The 12,058-nt window shown below is 38.9% G+C and overlaps 1 protein-coding gene across 2 annotated transcripts in view; it reads left to right on the top strand.

The window, feature by feature from the left end:
* The window catches only part of wdr75 (WD repeat domain 75), a 35,592-nt gene extending 27,047 nt beyond the window's left edge, over positions 1-8,545 (top strand). For both annotated transcript variants that reach the window (XM_072579021.1, XM_072579022.1), the window contains 8 exons: positions 372-552; positions 2,966-3,060; positions 3,187-3,282; positions 4,473-4,642; positions 4,743-4,802; positions 5,555-5,686; positions 5,977-6,068; positions 8,237-8,545. In XM_072579021.1, the coding sequence (XP_072435122.1) occupies positions 372-552; positions 2,966-3,060; positions 3,187-3,282; positions 4,473-4,642; positions 4,743-4,802; positions 5,555-5,686; positions 5,977-6,068; positions 8,237-8,438 (1,028 nt within the window). In that variant the 3' untranslated portion in view covers positions 8,439-8,545. The remainder of the gene's footprint in view (positions 1-371; positions 553-2,965; positions 3,061-3,186; positions 3,283-4,472; positions 4,643-4,742; positions 4,803-5,554; positions 5,687-5,976; positions 6,069-8,236) is intronic.
* The last annotated feature ends 3,513 nt before the right edge of the window (positions 8,546-12,058 follow it).

The raw sequence follows: 12,058 nt of genomic DNA, 5'->3' as shown, positions 1-12,058 counted from the left end.
TGCCCGAAACGTCGATCTTCCTGCTCCTTGGATGTTGCCTGACCTGCTGTGCATTTCCAGCACCACTCAAATCATGGTTTTCCCTGCTCTCTACTCTTTAGCTTTGGTGCATGTGGTTTGCTGATCACAGGGTTAGTGATTTATTTATAGAAGTTAAACCTATTAGTGTATGCCCCAGTCCCCCTTTTGAAAAGTGAGGCTAATATTGATATTTTGTAATTTGCATTTTTGTGGTGTGCAGTTTCATGTAACTTGGTGTCAAGTACTCAAACATTTGAACTAAATTGCCAATGCAAAAGGTCAGATAATTGTGATTTTTCTGCACATGGTGTTTTACATAATGTGCTGTTTTTCTTGTAATTCATTTCCAGGAAAGTGTGTATGCTGGAGCTGTGATTTTGTGGGAACATATCACCACCTTCAGGCCACAAATTGTAGTTTCTCTGAGGATGGTTCCCTGCTTGCTGTCAGTTTTGAACAGATCATTACTTTATGGGACCCGGACACTTGGGATCTGAAATGCACCTTCTGCCATCCACCTGGGAAAATACAGTAAGTCCTCCACAAATTTAGTTGCTGTCTGGCTGTAACACTGCTATTAATATAATTATCCATACTGTAAAATATAAATGTCATATGGCTCTAATTTTGAAAATAATATTTCACCTCTTAGAAATTTTGGGGGGTTTTTTAACCTTCAAAATGTTAAATTACCCAGTTTTCAGCCTCTTCATGACTGATTTTACTCTGTCGACATCAGCTAATCATAGTATTTTTGCACTGTGTGATGAGCCTTTCACTTTTGGTAAAAGCTATTCAAAGTGAAGATAATCTTTGGTTAAGAGAGCCAATCGAATGTAAAAGATTTTGATATATTTTTGCTTTGGAGTTGACTATTTGATATTAGGACCAAATAGGGGCCCAAAGTACTCACTCGTTTATAATGAGACAGGAAAAGCAATCTTCCTAGAAACAGCATCCGAATTGGCCATTTGCAAGCATGCTGTGACGGCTCCTTATTCGACCAAACCAATACAGAGAGCTAGCAGCTTTAGACCCTCAGCAATCTCACCGAGGTTGGGGACTGTGTGACTGCCTGAAATGAAGCACCCTCCTGCACAACAGTCAACAAATCGGAATCTACCCAAGGTGGTAAACCACTCTATTGGATTGCTCTCGGTCAGCATTTATGGCCTTCCATCAATGTAGCCCATTGTTTGTGGCATGGAACCTCTGCCTTCAGTGGCTATACCATATGATAAAGGAAGCTATTGCAGCATTGATAACATACCAATGAGATTATGAAATGGTCTATAATTAGGGCTTTCATATGCAAATTGTCTCCCAGCCTCTGTTCAGTGGGCAACCCATCTGTTTTCCAGGCTGACCCGGACGAAGTTCCGTAGCAGTGGAAATGGGTTGATGTTCTCTAAGTGTATCTACTACACTTGCCCAACTCTTCCACCACTCCTGCACGAGCCTTTCACATGTTTTGTCTTTATCATCTTGCTGTTCCACATAAATGTAAACACAATCTGCAACTCAATTAATTTTGACTGTTCAGAGCACGACACAGTTGAACATGGATGGAGGTTTGCTTGCTGAGCTGGAAGGTTTGTTTTCAGACGTTTCGTCACCATACTAGGTAACATCTTTAGTGAGCCTCTGAATGAAGCACTGGTGGTATAGCCTGCTTTCTATTTCTATGTTTGAGTTTTCTTGGGTTGGTGGTATCATTTCCTGTGGTGACATCATTTTCTATGGTGATGGCCTTTCCTGTTCTTTTTCTTAGGGGGTGGTAAATGGCATCCAAATCAATGTGTTTGTTGATAGAGTTCTGATTGGAATGCCATGCTTCTAGGAATTCTCATGCATGTCTCTGTTGGCTTGTCCTAGGATTGGGTGTGTTGTCCCAATCGAAGTGGTGTCCTTCCTTATCTGTATGTAAGGATACTAGTGAGAGAGGGTCATGTCGTTTTGTGGCTAGTTAATGTTCATGTATCTTGGTGGCTAGTTTTCTGCCTGTTTGTCCAATGTAGTGTTTGCAGTTTTTGCCAGGTATTTTGTAGATGACATTATTTTGCTTGTCTGTATAGGGTCTTTCAAGTTCATAAGCTGCTAAGTTCATAAGCTGCTGTTTTAGCGTGAATGTGGGTTTTTGGGCTACCATGATGCCAAGGGGTCTGAGTAGTCTGGCAGTCACTTCAGAAATGTCTTTGTAGGGGAGAGTGATTAGGGTTTCTGGACGTGTTTTGTCTGCTTGTTGGGGTTTGTTGCTGAGAAATCAGTGGGCTGTGTTCATTGGTACCCATTCTTTTTGAATACACTATATAGGTGATTTTTCCTCTGCTCTGTGTAGTTCCTCTGTGCTGCACTGTGTGGTGGCTCATTGAAATAATGTTCTAAAGCAGCTTTGTGGATGTTGTGATGACTTGGATCCCATTTACCACCTCCTGAGAAAAAGAACAGATTGACATCACCATGGGAAATGACATCACCACAGGAAATGACATTACCAACCCAAGGAAACTCAAACATAGAAAGGGGCTACACCACCAGTGCTTCATTTGGAAGCTCACTGAAGATGTTGCCCAGTATGGTGACGAAACATCTGATACTGAACCTTCCAGCTCAGTGAGCAAAGCAACTTCTAGAACCTCAACCTGAGCTAAAATCTTCTCAAAACTCACTAACCGTTGAACAGTTTTAGAAATGGGCTCTTTGGACTGTTCATATTTTACATCGGATAGTTGAGTTAGTTGTAAATGCTCTAATTCTAAAAATCATTGACCCATGCAAGTGATCTTTCGAAACATCCATGAAACAATAAAATTTATTGAAATCAGCCATTTCAGGATTGCGTGTTCTCATTAACGATTGACAATTGTATGAAAAACTAAATTTGCAATATTTCTAATCAAGAATTAATGTTATTTTTATTACAAGTTTCACTTGTATCTTTCAGAGACCTTGCCTTTGGAAGACTCAGCTGTTCCAAGTACCTCCTCGGAACAACTGATAATGGTTTTTTGTGCTGTTGGAACCTTTTAAGCTGTAGCTGTAAGTGTTTTTTTTTGTTTAACAATATGATAATCTAAATCTGTGATTTACAAAGTACTGAGATTTTGTAGTCATGCCTTTTATAATCATTAAACTGCTGTTGAGTTTCTCATTTTTCTTCTGCAGTGGAATGGAGCACACGGTTGAATGTTAAAGTCTTGCAAGTTGACCCTCTTTCTGAAAATGTTGCTGCTTTTACTGAATTTTCTCAGGTTACAGACTGTAAGTATAATAGTTGTATTTAACTGCAGCATGTGCTGTACTTTTCATAAGTAAATTAAGCAAGTACCATATTTTCTGTTGTGCAGTCATTGTAATTTTAAGATTGATCAAATTATTGTTTTCATTTGATTACTTAATCACAAAAGATATGTTCAAGAAGTTATATTAATTTGTAGCTAATAAATCTTAAATGCAAATCTTTTAAACAAAGATGAATGATTTTGCAAACTTCGTGAAATAAATTCATGGTACTATAATATTTCACTTGAATTTTTTTGTCACTTCATTTGTGACTAATTACTTGTCTTGCTTTATGAATAATCAGATTAAAAAATGCCAGCTTGCTGCTTTAGGCTTTGCTTTGTACCAGGGAGAAGGATCTAGATATGTGGCCATAAAAGATGGCTTTTGTTTTCCTTGCTATGTAATAGCCATTCAACTTTTCAGAAACTGGAACTTGCTCTTCTAAAGTCGATTTTTGTCAAATGCCAATGACTTCTGAAACATGTCCACAGCATTCTGTGGTGAGGTAATAAGAGAACAAAAGTAGGCTGTATAAACCTACCAGTTTCTGACTCTTTCTATTGATGTTCTGTTGCATTTCTATAACTTCTGAATTTGAAAATTGTCTAGATTTCTGCAATAAAAAATGCAAAATCTGTTTTTCACCATGTTTGCTCTTCCGCTATACACACGATGCATTTTCTGCAATTTTTGTGGAGGAACATTTGTGAAGTAAAAATCAAACTTTACAGTCTCTCCAAGTTTACACTAACATGTTAATGGGCTGGACTGCTTGTGTATTATGCTATAAATGTTATATAACACCAGAATTAATAGGTATAGCTTAGAATACTTTATGTAATGTTTTTTGTCTTGTAGTCCAAGATATTAGAAAATAACCTCTAGGATTGATTCAAAGGGGGTCACGTTTAAGTCTTAAATTTACTGTTTTACAAAGTCACAATTACTCATTACATCTGTCCTTTAAGTGGTTTGATATGAAACTGTCTTAGCTGTTGGGTTTGTTTGAAGTTTTAAGCCTTCTGCAGCAAAGAAGTTAATTTTTATTTTCCTAATACTTTCCAACTGTTAGTTTAATGGAAGGATATGAACACGTGGAATATATCATGTTTTTCAGCAGTTGTCAACTTCATTGTTTTTCATTTCATGTTCTTTCTTTGTCCTAGTGTTTGTTTTTAAGCCTAATGAGCCAAGGCCCCTGTACATGCAGAAGAATGTGTGTTCTGGTCTGGTTCAGTGGGCTCTCTTTGTTCCCAGAGAATTTCCTGAGGACTACAATTCTGATGGTAAGCAATGGCTAGCCAGATCCCAGCTCTACTTCCTGTCTGCTTCACAGGTAAAACAAATTTATATGGTGAATTTGCAAACTAGTTAAGAGATTAGATCTTTATTGCTCATTTACTAAGTTGATTAAGTTTTTTTTTATTCCCTTACAGAACTTGATGACATTCAGTACAGAATCGGTAGAAGAAAGATTGACATCATCCAGCAAGCATGTATGTAGCTAGTACAATAATAGTGTGGCTAGAGGCTAGAGAACAAAATATTTTGTATAATGTTGACTGGTGTTTGTCTAGCAAGGTAGCAACGTATTGTGATAAGGGGTTTAGAAACCTTATTTTTAATTTATTTGTACAATTGATAATACAAAATCTTGTGAAAAAAATTGTTTTTCAAGTATTGGATATAAAAACCTTTTGATTCTTTGTTTATTGCAAGTGGAAAATAGTATTCAAAGTTCAAGAAGTTTGAAAATGCCATCTAAATTGTGAAAATATAATGCAACCTTTAATTCATTCTAGTGATATAAAGTACAAATAATCTGAGCTTTTGAGAGCTTTTGGATAATGTTGACTGGTGTTTGTCTAGCAAGGTAGCAACGTATTGTGATAAGGGGTTTAGAAACCTTATTTTTAATTTATTTGCACAATTGATAATACATTAATGACATAGTGACTTAAAATATCAACTGAAATAACTCTAAATTGTGTAGGTTAGAATAATTGTTGCAACACAGGAGACCATTTTTGCTTCTGTTGGGTAAGAACAGCCCAGCCTATCTCATTCCCCTACTTATTCCTCGTCACTTTGCCAACGTTGAGAAGCTTTAATAAATTACCTTTACTGAGTTCTGTTATTTATTGTTCTAGGTGTTTCATGCTGATAAAGTTCTCTTTCTTTCTATAAAGAGTGGCTTCTGGGAATCTTTTGTTCAACATCTGCAACTTTATAATCATTTTTCTTTCAGCTGGTCATAGAAGAAAACATTCCCATGACTCCTTTGCATGTGTTGCTGGGAAAGCATAGGGAGCAGCAAACCAATTTTGTTTCAGAAGCAAAGCAAACTGCACTGCCTGAAGGATCGGCTACAATTGACGAGGTGAGTACCTTCATGATGAGCTGGAAATGCCGGTGTTGGACTGGGGTGTACAAAGTTAAAAATCACACAACACCAGGTTATAGTCCCAAAAGGTTTAATTGGAAGCACACTAGCTTTCGGAGCGACAATCACCTGATGGAGTGTCGCTCCGAAAGCTAGTGTGCTTCCAATTAAACCTGTTGGACTATAACCTGGTGTTGTGATTTTTAACTTCATGATGAGCAGTTGTGAATGTGCAGTCTTGACCACTTCGGTTTTCTGAAAAGCATTCTTCATTTTTTTTTTCCAAGATGCTTCATACACCAGCTCATGTTCTGCCAAATGCATCATTTCTCTGTTCAATGTTTGTGAACTCATTGATGATATCCAAGATGGGCACAAGGTAAGATGTATAAATTGGTGGCTTAGGAATATGTGACATATTCAAAATGCAGTTAAGATTTTACTAACGCAAGCAAACATTATTTGAGATTTTCCCATTGTCTGTGTGCTTGTTCATTGTATAACCCTTCAGTTACTTTGATTAGATAGAAAGGGACCATTTCATTGGAGGCATTCACAGAAGGTTTACATGAGTAATTCCTGATATGAAAGGATTCTCCTACGATCAAAGGCTAAACAGGTTGGGACTCTGCTTACTGGAATTTAGAAGGAATGAGAGATGACCTCATTGAAACGGAGAACTTTTAAGAGATTTGACAGGGTAAATTCTGAAATAACGTCTTGTGAGCGTCTATGACCAAAGAGCATAATCTCAGAATTAAGGGGTACCAGTTTAAGACTGGAATGAAGAGGAATTTCTTCTGAGGGTTTGAGTGTCTTTGGGAGCTCCTTGCTGTGGAGGCAGACTCCATGTGTCTATTTAAAGCTGAGAGATTCTTGATCAGTGAGAAAATGCACGAAAGTGGATATGAGAAATGTCACATCATTCACAGTCCTGTTGAATGGCGGAGCAGACTCGAGGGACTGAAAAGCCAAGTCCTTGCCTGTTTCTTATGCACTTAAGGCCTTTGTGGTTTGGGTTAGATTTTTCTTCTTGACCTTCATATCCTATATTATTGGCACCACATTCCTAAACATTCACTCCATCCACCACTGAAGCACAGTAACAGCGGTGTGTAATGTCTACATGATAAAATGTAGAAATTCACCAAGGCTTTTCAGACAACCTTTAAAATTCATGCCATTGCCATCTTGAAGGACAAGGGCAATAGATACACAGGACTAGACTTTCAAACCACTCAACAGCATTACTTGGTATGATACCTGTATGGCACATCAGTTATTTCAGGGTCACTGAGTCAAAATTCTGGAACTTGCTGAAAGCACTGTGTACCTGCATCAAATGTGTTGCAGTGTCCAAGAAGGCAGCTAACCACCACCACCTCAGCAACAAATGCTGATCCAGCAGTGAAGCCCATATCCCAAGAATGAATTAAAAAGCAAATATCAAGTAAACTTGTTTTTACTACATACTGTTGTCTGCTGTTGCATTAACTAAAACACATGATGAGCAGCCAAAATAATTTGATTCTGAGCAGAATCAGAAAGGCAGTAAATGAGGAGTAGAGGGGAAGGATTCAGTTAAGATGTGTTGAGTTTAGTTGCTGATTGACAATTTCAAATAAGATTTTTAAACCAAAGCATGACAAATAATAAGAACAAATTGGAGAAAATTTCAGCAATGCTAAACACATGATCATGTGTTCCTGCGTAATATATGGGCTTGTCTCACTAATGATCATAGATTTCAAAAGAGTGAGTTACAGACTGTCGAGAAGCTTGCAGTGGTTTCATTGTTTTTGGCTTAAAATTGAGCATTAAAGGTAATGATGTAGGAAATGAAGTGTAAAAAAAGTTCATACTTTAGAGGGATGAGGGTGGATGTAATTTATTTAGATATTCAGAAGAACTTGGTCAGGCACCACACCTTACGTTACTTGATAACAGTGATATTTTAGATAGATAGTGTATTAGCATGGATAGAACATTAGCTAATAGAAGACAGAATTAGGGTAACAGGGGCATTTTCAGAATGACCCTGTAACTAATGGAGTTCCACAGGGATCAGTGCTGGGGCAGCAATTATTTACAATAGTTATTAATGCCTTGAAAAGTGAATATATGTAGCCAAGTTTGCAGATGGAACAAAAATATGTGGAAAGGCAAGTGATGACGATGACAGAATGTAGAGGGATAGAGACGAGTTAAACGAGTAAGCTTGGCAGATGAAATATAATTGGGCAAAATGTGAGGTTATGCAGTTTGGCAGGAAGAATAAAGGAACTGAATTTTAGGATCATGGCTGAGCAGGCTTGAGAGGCTGAACAGCCGACTTTTTTTTTTGTCCTAAGGGACACTGAAAAATAAGTTGGAACTGATGCTAAGAATATCTTCACTTGAGTGATATTTGTTTGGAATAATCAGTCAAATTAAATTGAAGTAATTAGGTGTTCGAATTCTACTCCCAAATAATTCACTTGAAAGAAAAAACTCCGTTTCTAATTCTGTTTTAAACTGATTATTCATTTCTGTAACATGTGAAATTAGTGCGAAAGAAGAAGAGGTGGAGGAAATGGACAGCGAGAAAGAGGAAGATGAATCTGACACGGAAATTACTCTTGTTGAGGATGAGCAAGAAACAAAGGAGGCATATTCAGCAGAAGAACTGTTACCTAAGCTGACCAAATCTGAGCAAAAAGAACTTAAAAAACTTCGGAAGATTGATTTCAGCTGGATAGCTACATTATAGATTACAGCTGGATAGCTATTGGGAAATGGCAGGATAAAATGTTAAATATTTTTAGTACACATATTTAGTCATTGTTATCTATATAAAGCTTTTGTTTTTAAAACTGACTGTGTTTGTTATAATTTGTTTGGGAGATAGAAGGTCTTTTGTATATTTGTTCTGTAATGTCGTTTGGCTCAGTTGGATGGGTGCTGGTTTATAGTGATGCCAATAGCATGGGTTCAATTTTTGTGCCAGCTGAAGTTACCATTAAAGAATCTATTCAGCCTTTCTTAGTGGAGGCTTGGTCACCCTTGGGTTAAAGCAACACTAGTTGATTTGAGAGCACACCCCTGTGGTCTGGTAAGACGACAGCAGCTTTACCTTTCAGGTTTTATGTTTTAACGCATGTCCTAACTCATACATTTTGGTTTGTAGGACCTCTGTCCTTTTTTTTCAACCTATGTCATTGATCCCATTATGTACCACAACCACTGGCTGTTCTCATGTGCACACATATCCCTTTAGAATGCCCTGTGGTGAGACATCCATGACCCTGGCTTCATTAAGGAACTGTGCAGCCGCAGTAGGTCTTGGAACATATCACCTGTGGGTACGGGGGACTCTTGTATTTCCTGATACTCATCTTCCTTCTTCCTTCTCTTGTGTAGCAGAACCACCCATGGGGCTATGGATTTGACTCCTGGGTTTGGGGGGGGGATCGGAGGGCGGAGGTGTGCAGTCAAAGGGTCATAGAGATGTACAGCATGGAAACAGACCCTTTGGTCCAACCCATCCATGCCGACCAGATATCCCAACCCAGTCTAGTCCCACCTGTCAGCACCCTGCCCATATCTTTCCAAATCCTTCCTATTCATATATCTATCCAAAGCCTTTTAAATGTTGCAATTGTACCAGCCTCCACCACTTCCTCTGGCAGCTCATTCCATACACATACCACCCTCTGTGTGGAAAAAGTTGCCCCTTAGGTCTCTTTTTTAATCTTCCCCCCCCCCCCCCCACCCCCCAAACCTATGCCCTCTAGTTCTGGACTCACCCACCTCAAAAAGGACTGTCTATTTATCCTATCCACGCCCCTCATGATTTTATAAACCTCTATAAGGTCACCCCTCCGCCTCCAACGCTCCAGGCAAAACAGCCCCAACCTGTTAAGCCTCTCTATAGCTCCAATCCTCCAACCCTGGCGACATCCTTGTAAGTCTCTTCTGAACCCTTTCAAGTTTCACAACATCTTTCTGATAGGAGGGAGACCAGAATTGCACGTAATATTCCAACAGTGGTCTAGCCAGTGTCCTGTACAGTCACAACATGACCTCCTAACTCCTGTATTCAATACTCTGGCCAATAAAGGAAAGCATACCAAATGCCTTCACTATCCTGTCTACCTGTGACTTCACTTTCAAGGAGCTGTGAACCTGCACTCCAAAGTCTATTTTGTTCAGCAACACTCCCATTAAGTGTATAAGTCCTGCTAAGATTTGCTTTCCCAAAATGCAGCATCTCACGTTTATCTAAATTAAACTCCATCTGTCCCTTCTCAGCCCGTTGGCCCATATGATCAAGATCCTGTTGTAAAATCAGGTGCTATCTTCTGAGAAGTGATACACCCCAGTAGCATCCAAAACAGTTCATCTGCTGGAGAGGAGTTCAGTCACAGGAATCTCCTACATTATCCGCCTTCCTGTACTCCGCCAGGTAGCCACTCATCCCTCTTCTGCCTGTTTAGTCTTTATTTGTCATGGGACCATGTCACTGAACATACTGTCTGTGATAATCTCAGCATTAAATGCTCCACAGAGTTCAGAGACAGAGCTGCGGTGAACTATGTTTAGCCTGGAAGTGTCCATGTTTCACACCTAATGCAGAAGGAGATAACAGGTGTGAGCCCTGCTACCATGACTTCCCTTCAGATTAATGTTAATTTATAGAGTACTAATAACACTCTAAGCACTTCTCCCATATTGAAATCCCTACCTCATTCAGTTTAAAGTACTCCTGACCCTACTCCAGATGCTTTATAATTTAGAGCTTTTTAAAGATGCAGCCGGCTAAGTGCTACCTGACCACCTCATTAGCAGTATCGCACTGGGTTCACCACTTTCCACTTGCACTGCTTCGTACCAAGTTCACTGTTCTCCTCTTGAGCTGCTTGATGCAGATGACATCAGTCTTCCCTTGAGCTGCTTTGTACCAAGTTGACCACTCTAATCATGCGTTTCTAGTTATTCCAAATGGTCCTTCCAATTGTCACTGTATTCCATCATAATTTCAATTAAACTACAAATTTAGGAACACTGGCTACAACTTAGTTCGTTAGCCTCTGAAACATCGCTGGAGCATTCTTCAGATCAGTTGGTCTCACTTAACATTGGAAAAAGCCACTAGGCATGACAAAGATTGCAATTTCTTTAGCTTGCATTGTTAAGAAACCTTCCTCTTAAAATAAACCTTTTAACAAACCTTATTTTGGTAAGAAACACATGGTGTTGCTAACGTCAGTAGTCGTCCAAGCAGGAGGTTGACTATATTGCTGCATTAGCCTTTTCTGGAGTCAATGCAAAATGTTATTGAATCAACAGACTGAGGCACAGATACAACTGGAGAACTTAGTTGCTTTGAATGAGTTCAAGTAGTTTTCCAAATAATATTGGGTTTTTGTTTTCACCTGGGCTTGTTTCTCTGGACTTAAGCATTCTGGATGTTATTTTATGGGAGAGGGTTCTTCTGCATCTGTATGTCTGGTAAAGGTATACTCCCCAGTTTGTCCCGACATAATCCTTTAAACTTTGAGAGTAGCCTTGTTGGATCTCCTCATTGTTCTGCGCCTAATTATAAACATGTGTCCAATAGTTTGAGGTTTAATTTGACAACTTCTGCATCATTCTCATTACCTTTTTCATCCTCCAAAGGCTGAAAGTTCTGTCCCCTTTATGCTCCCACCTGCTGTCCTTGGGTTTGTAAGAGTGACTGAACAGAGTCTGGACTGCAGCATGTCTTGCTGTTTCAACCTTCTGTTTCTCTATTGATTTCTTACTATTGGGACAGTTTTTTGTTTCAGTTCCTCCAAAGTTATTTTCCTAAGGATCCTGTATCTAGACTCAAAAGTTAAATTACAAAGTGATCTCACAGGCTAGGGTGTGAAAGAGATCCCCTTTATACATGCACCACATAAGGTTGCTGTGCAGCTCAAGTTATTAGGAAGGTAAATTGAATAGTAGTTTTATTGCAAAGAAAATGGACTTTTAAAAATAGGGAAAACTTGCTACAAAGATACAGTGCATTATTGACACTACAATTATAGAGTGCTACATACAGTTTTGTTCTCTTAATTTGAGGCCACTCAGAGAACATTCACTAGGTTGAAGTCTGGAGTGAAGGGGATTCTGTTATAAGGAAATGTCATGGAAGTCTAACCTTTATTGGAATCCAAAAGAATGCGAGGTGATTTCATGTACATATAAGGTTCTGAAGAGGCTTGACAAGATAATTGCTGAGAGAATAATTTCCCCTCAGTGGGAGCTGGGGATCAAAAACAAGGGGATTTAGTTTCAAATTTAGGGGTATTCTATTTCAGATGAAGGCAAGAAGCCATTTCTTCTCTAAACGCCATTAATATGGGG

The sequence above is a fragment of the Chiloscyllium punctatum genome, chromosome 10 (assembly GCF_047496795.1).
Source record: "Chiloscyllium punctatum isolate Juve2018m chromosome 10, sChiPun1.3, whole genome shotgun sequence".
NCBI lineage: Eukaryota > Metazoa > Chordata > Chondrichthyes > Orectolobiformes > Hemiscylliidae > Chiloscyllium > Chiloscyllium punctatum.
Note: the sequence above shows the minus strand (reverse complement) of the source record. Positions and strands in the feature narration are given on the sequence as shown.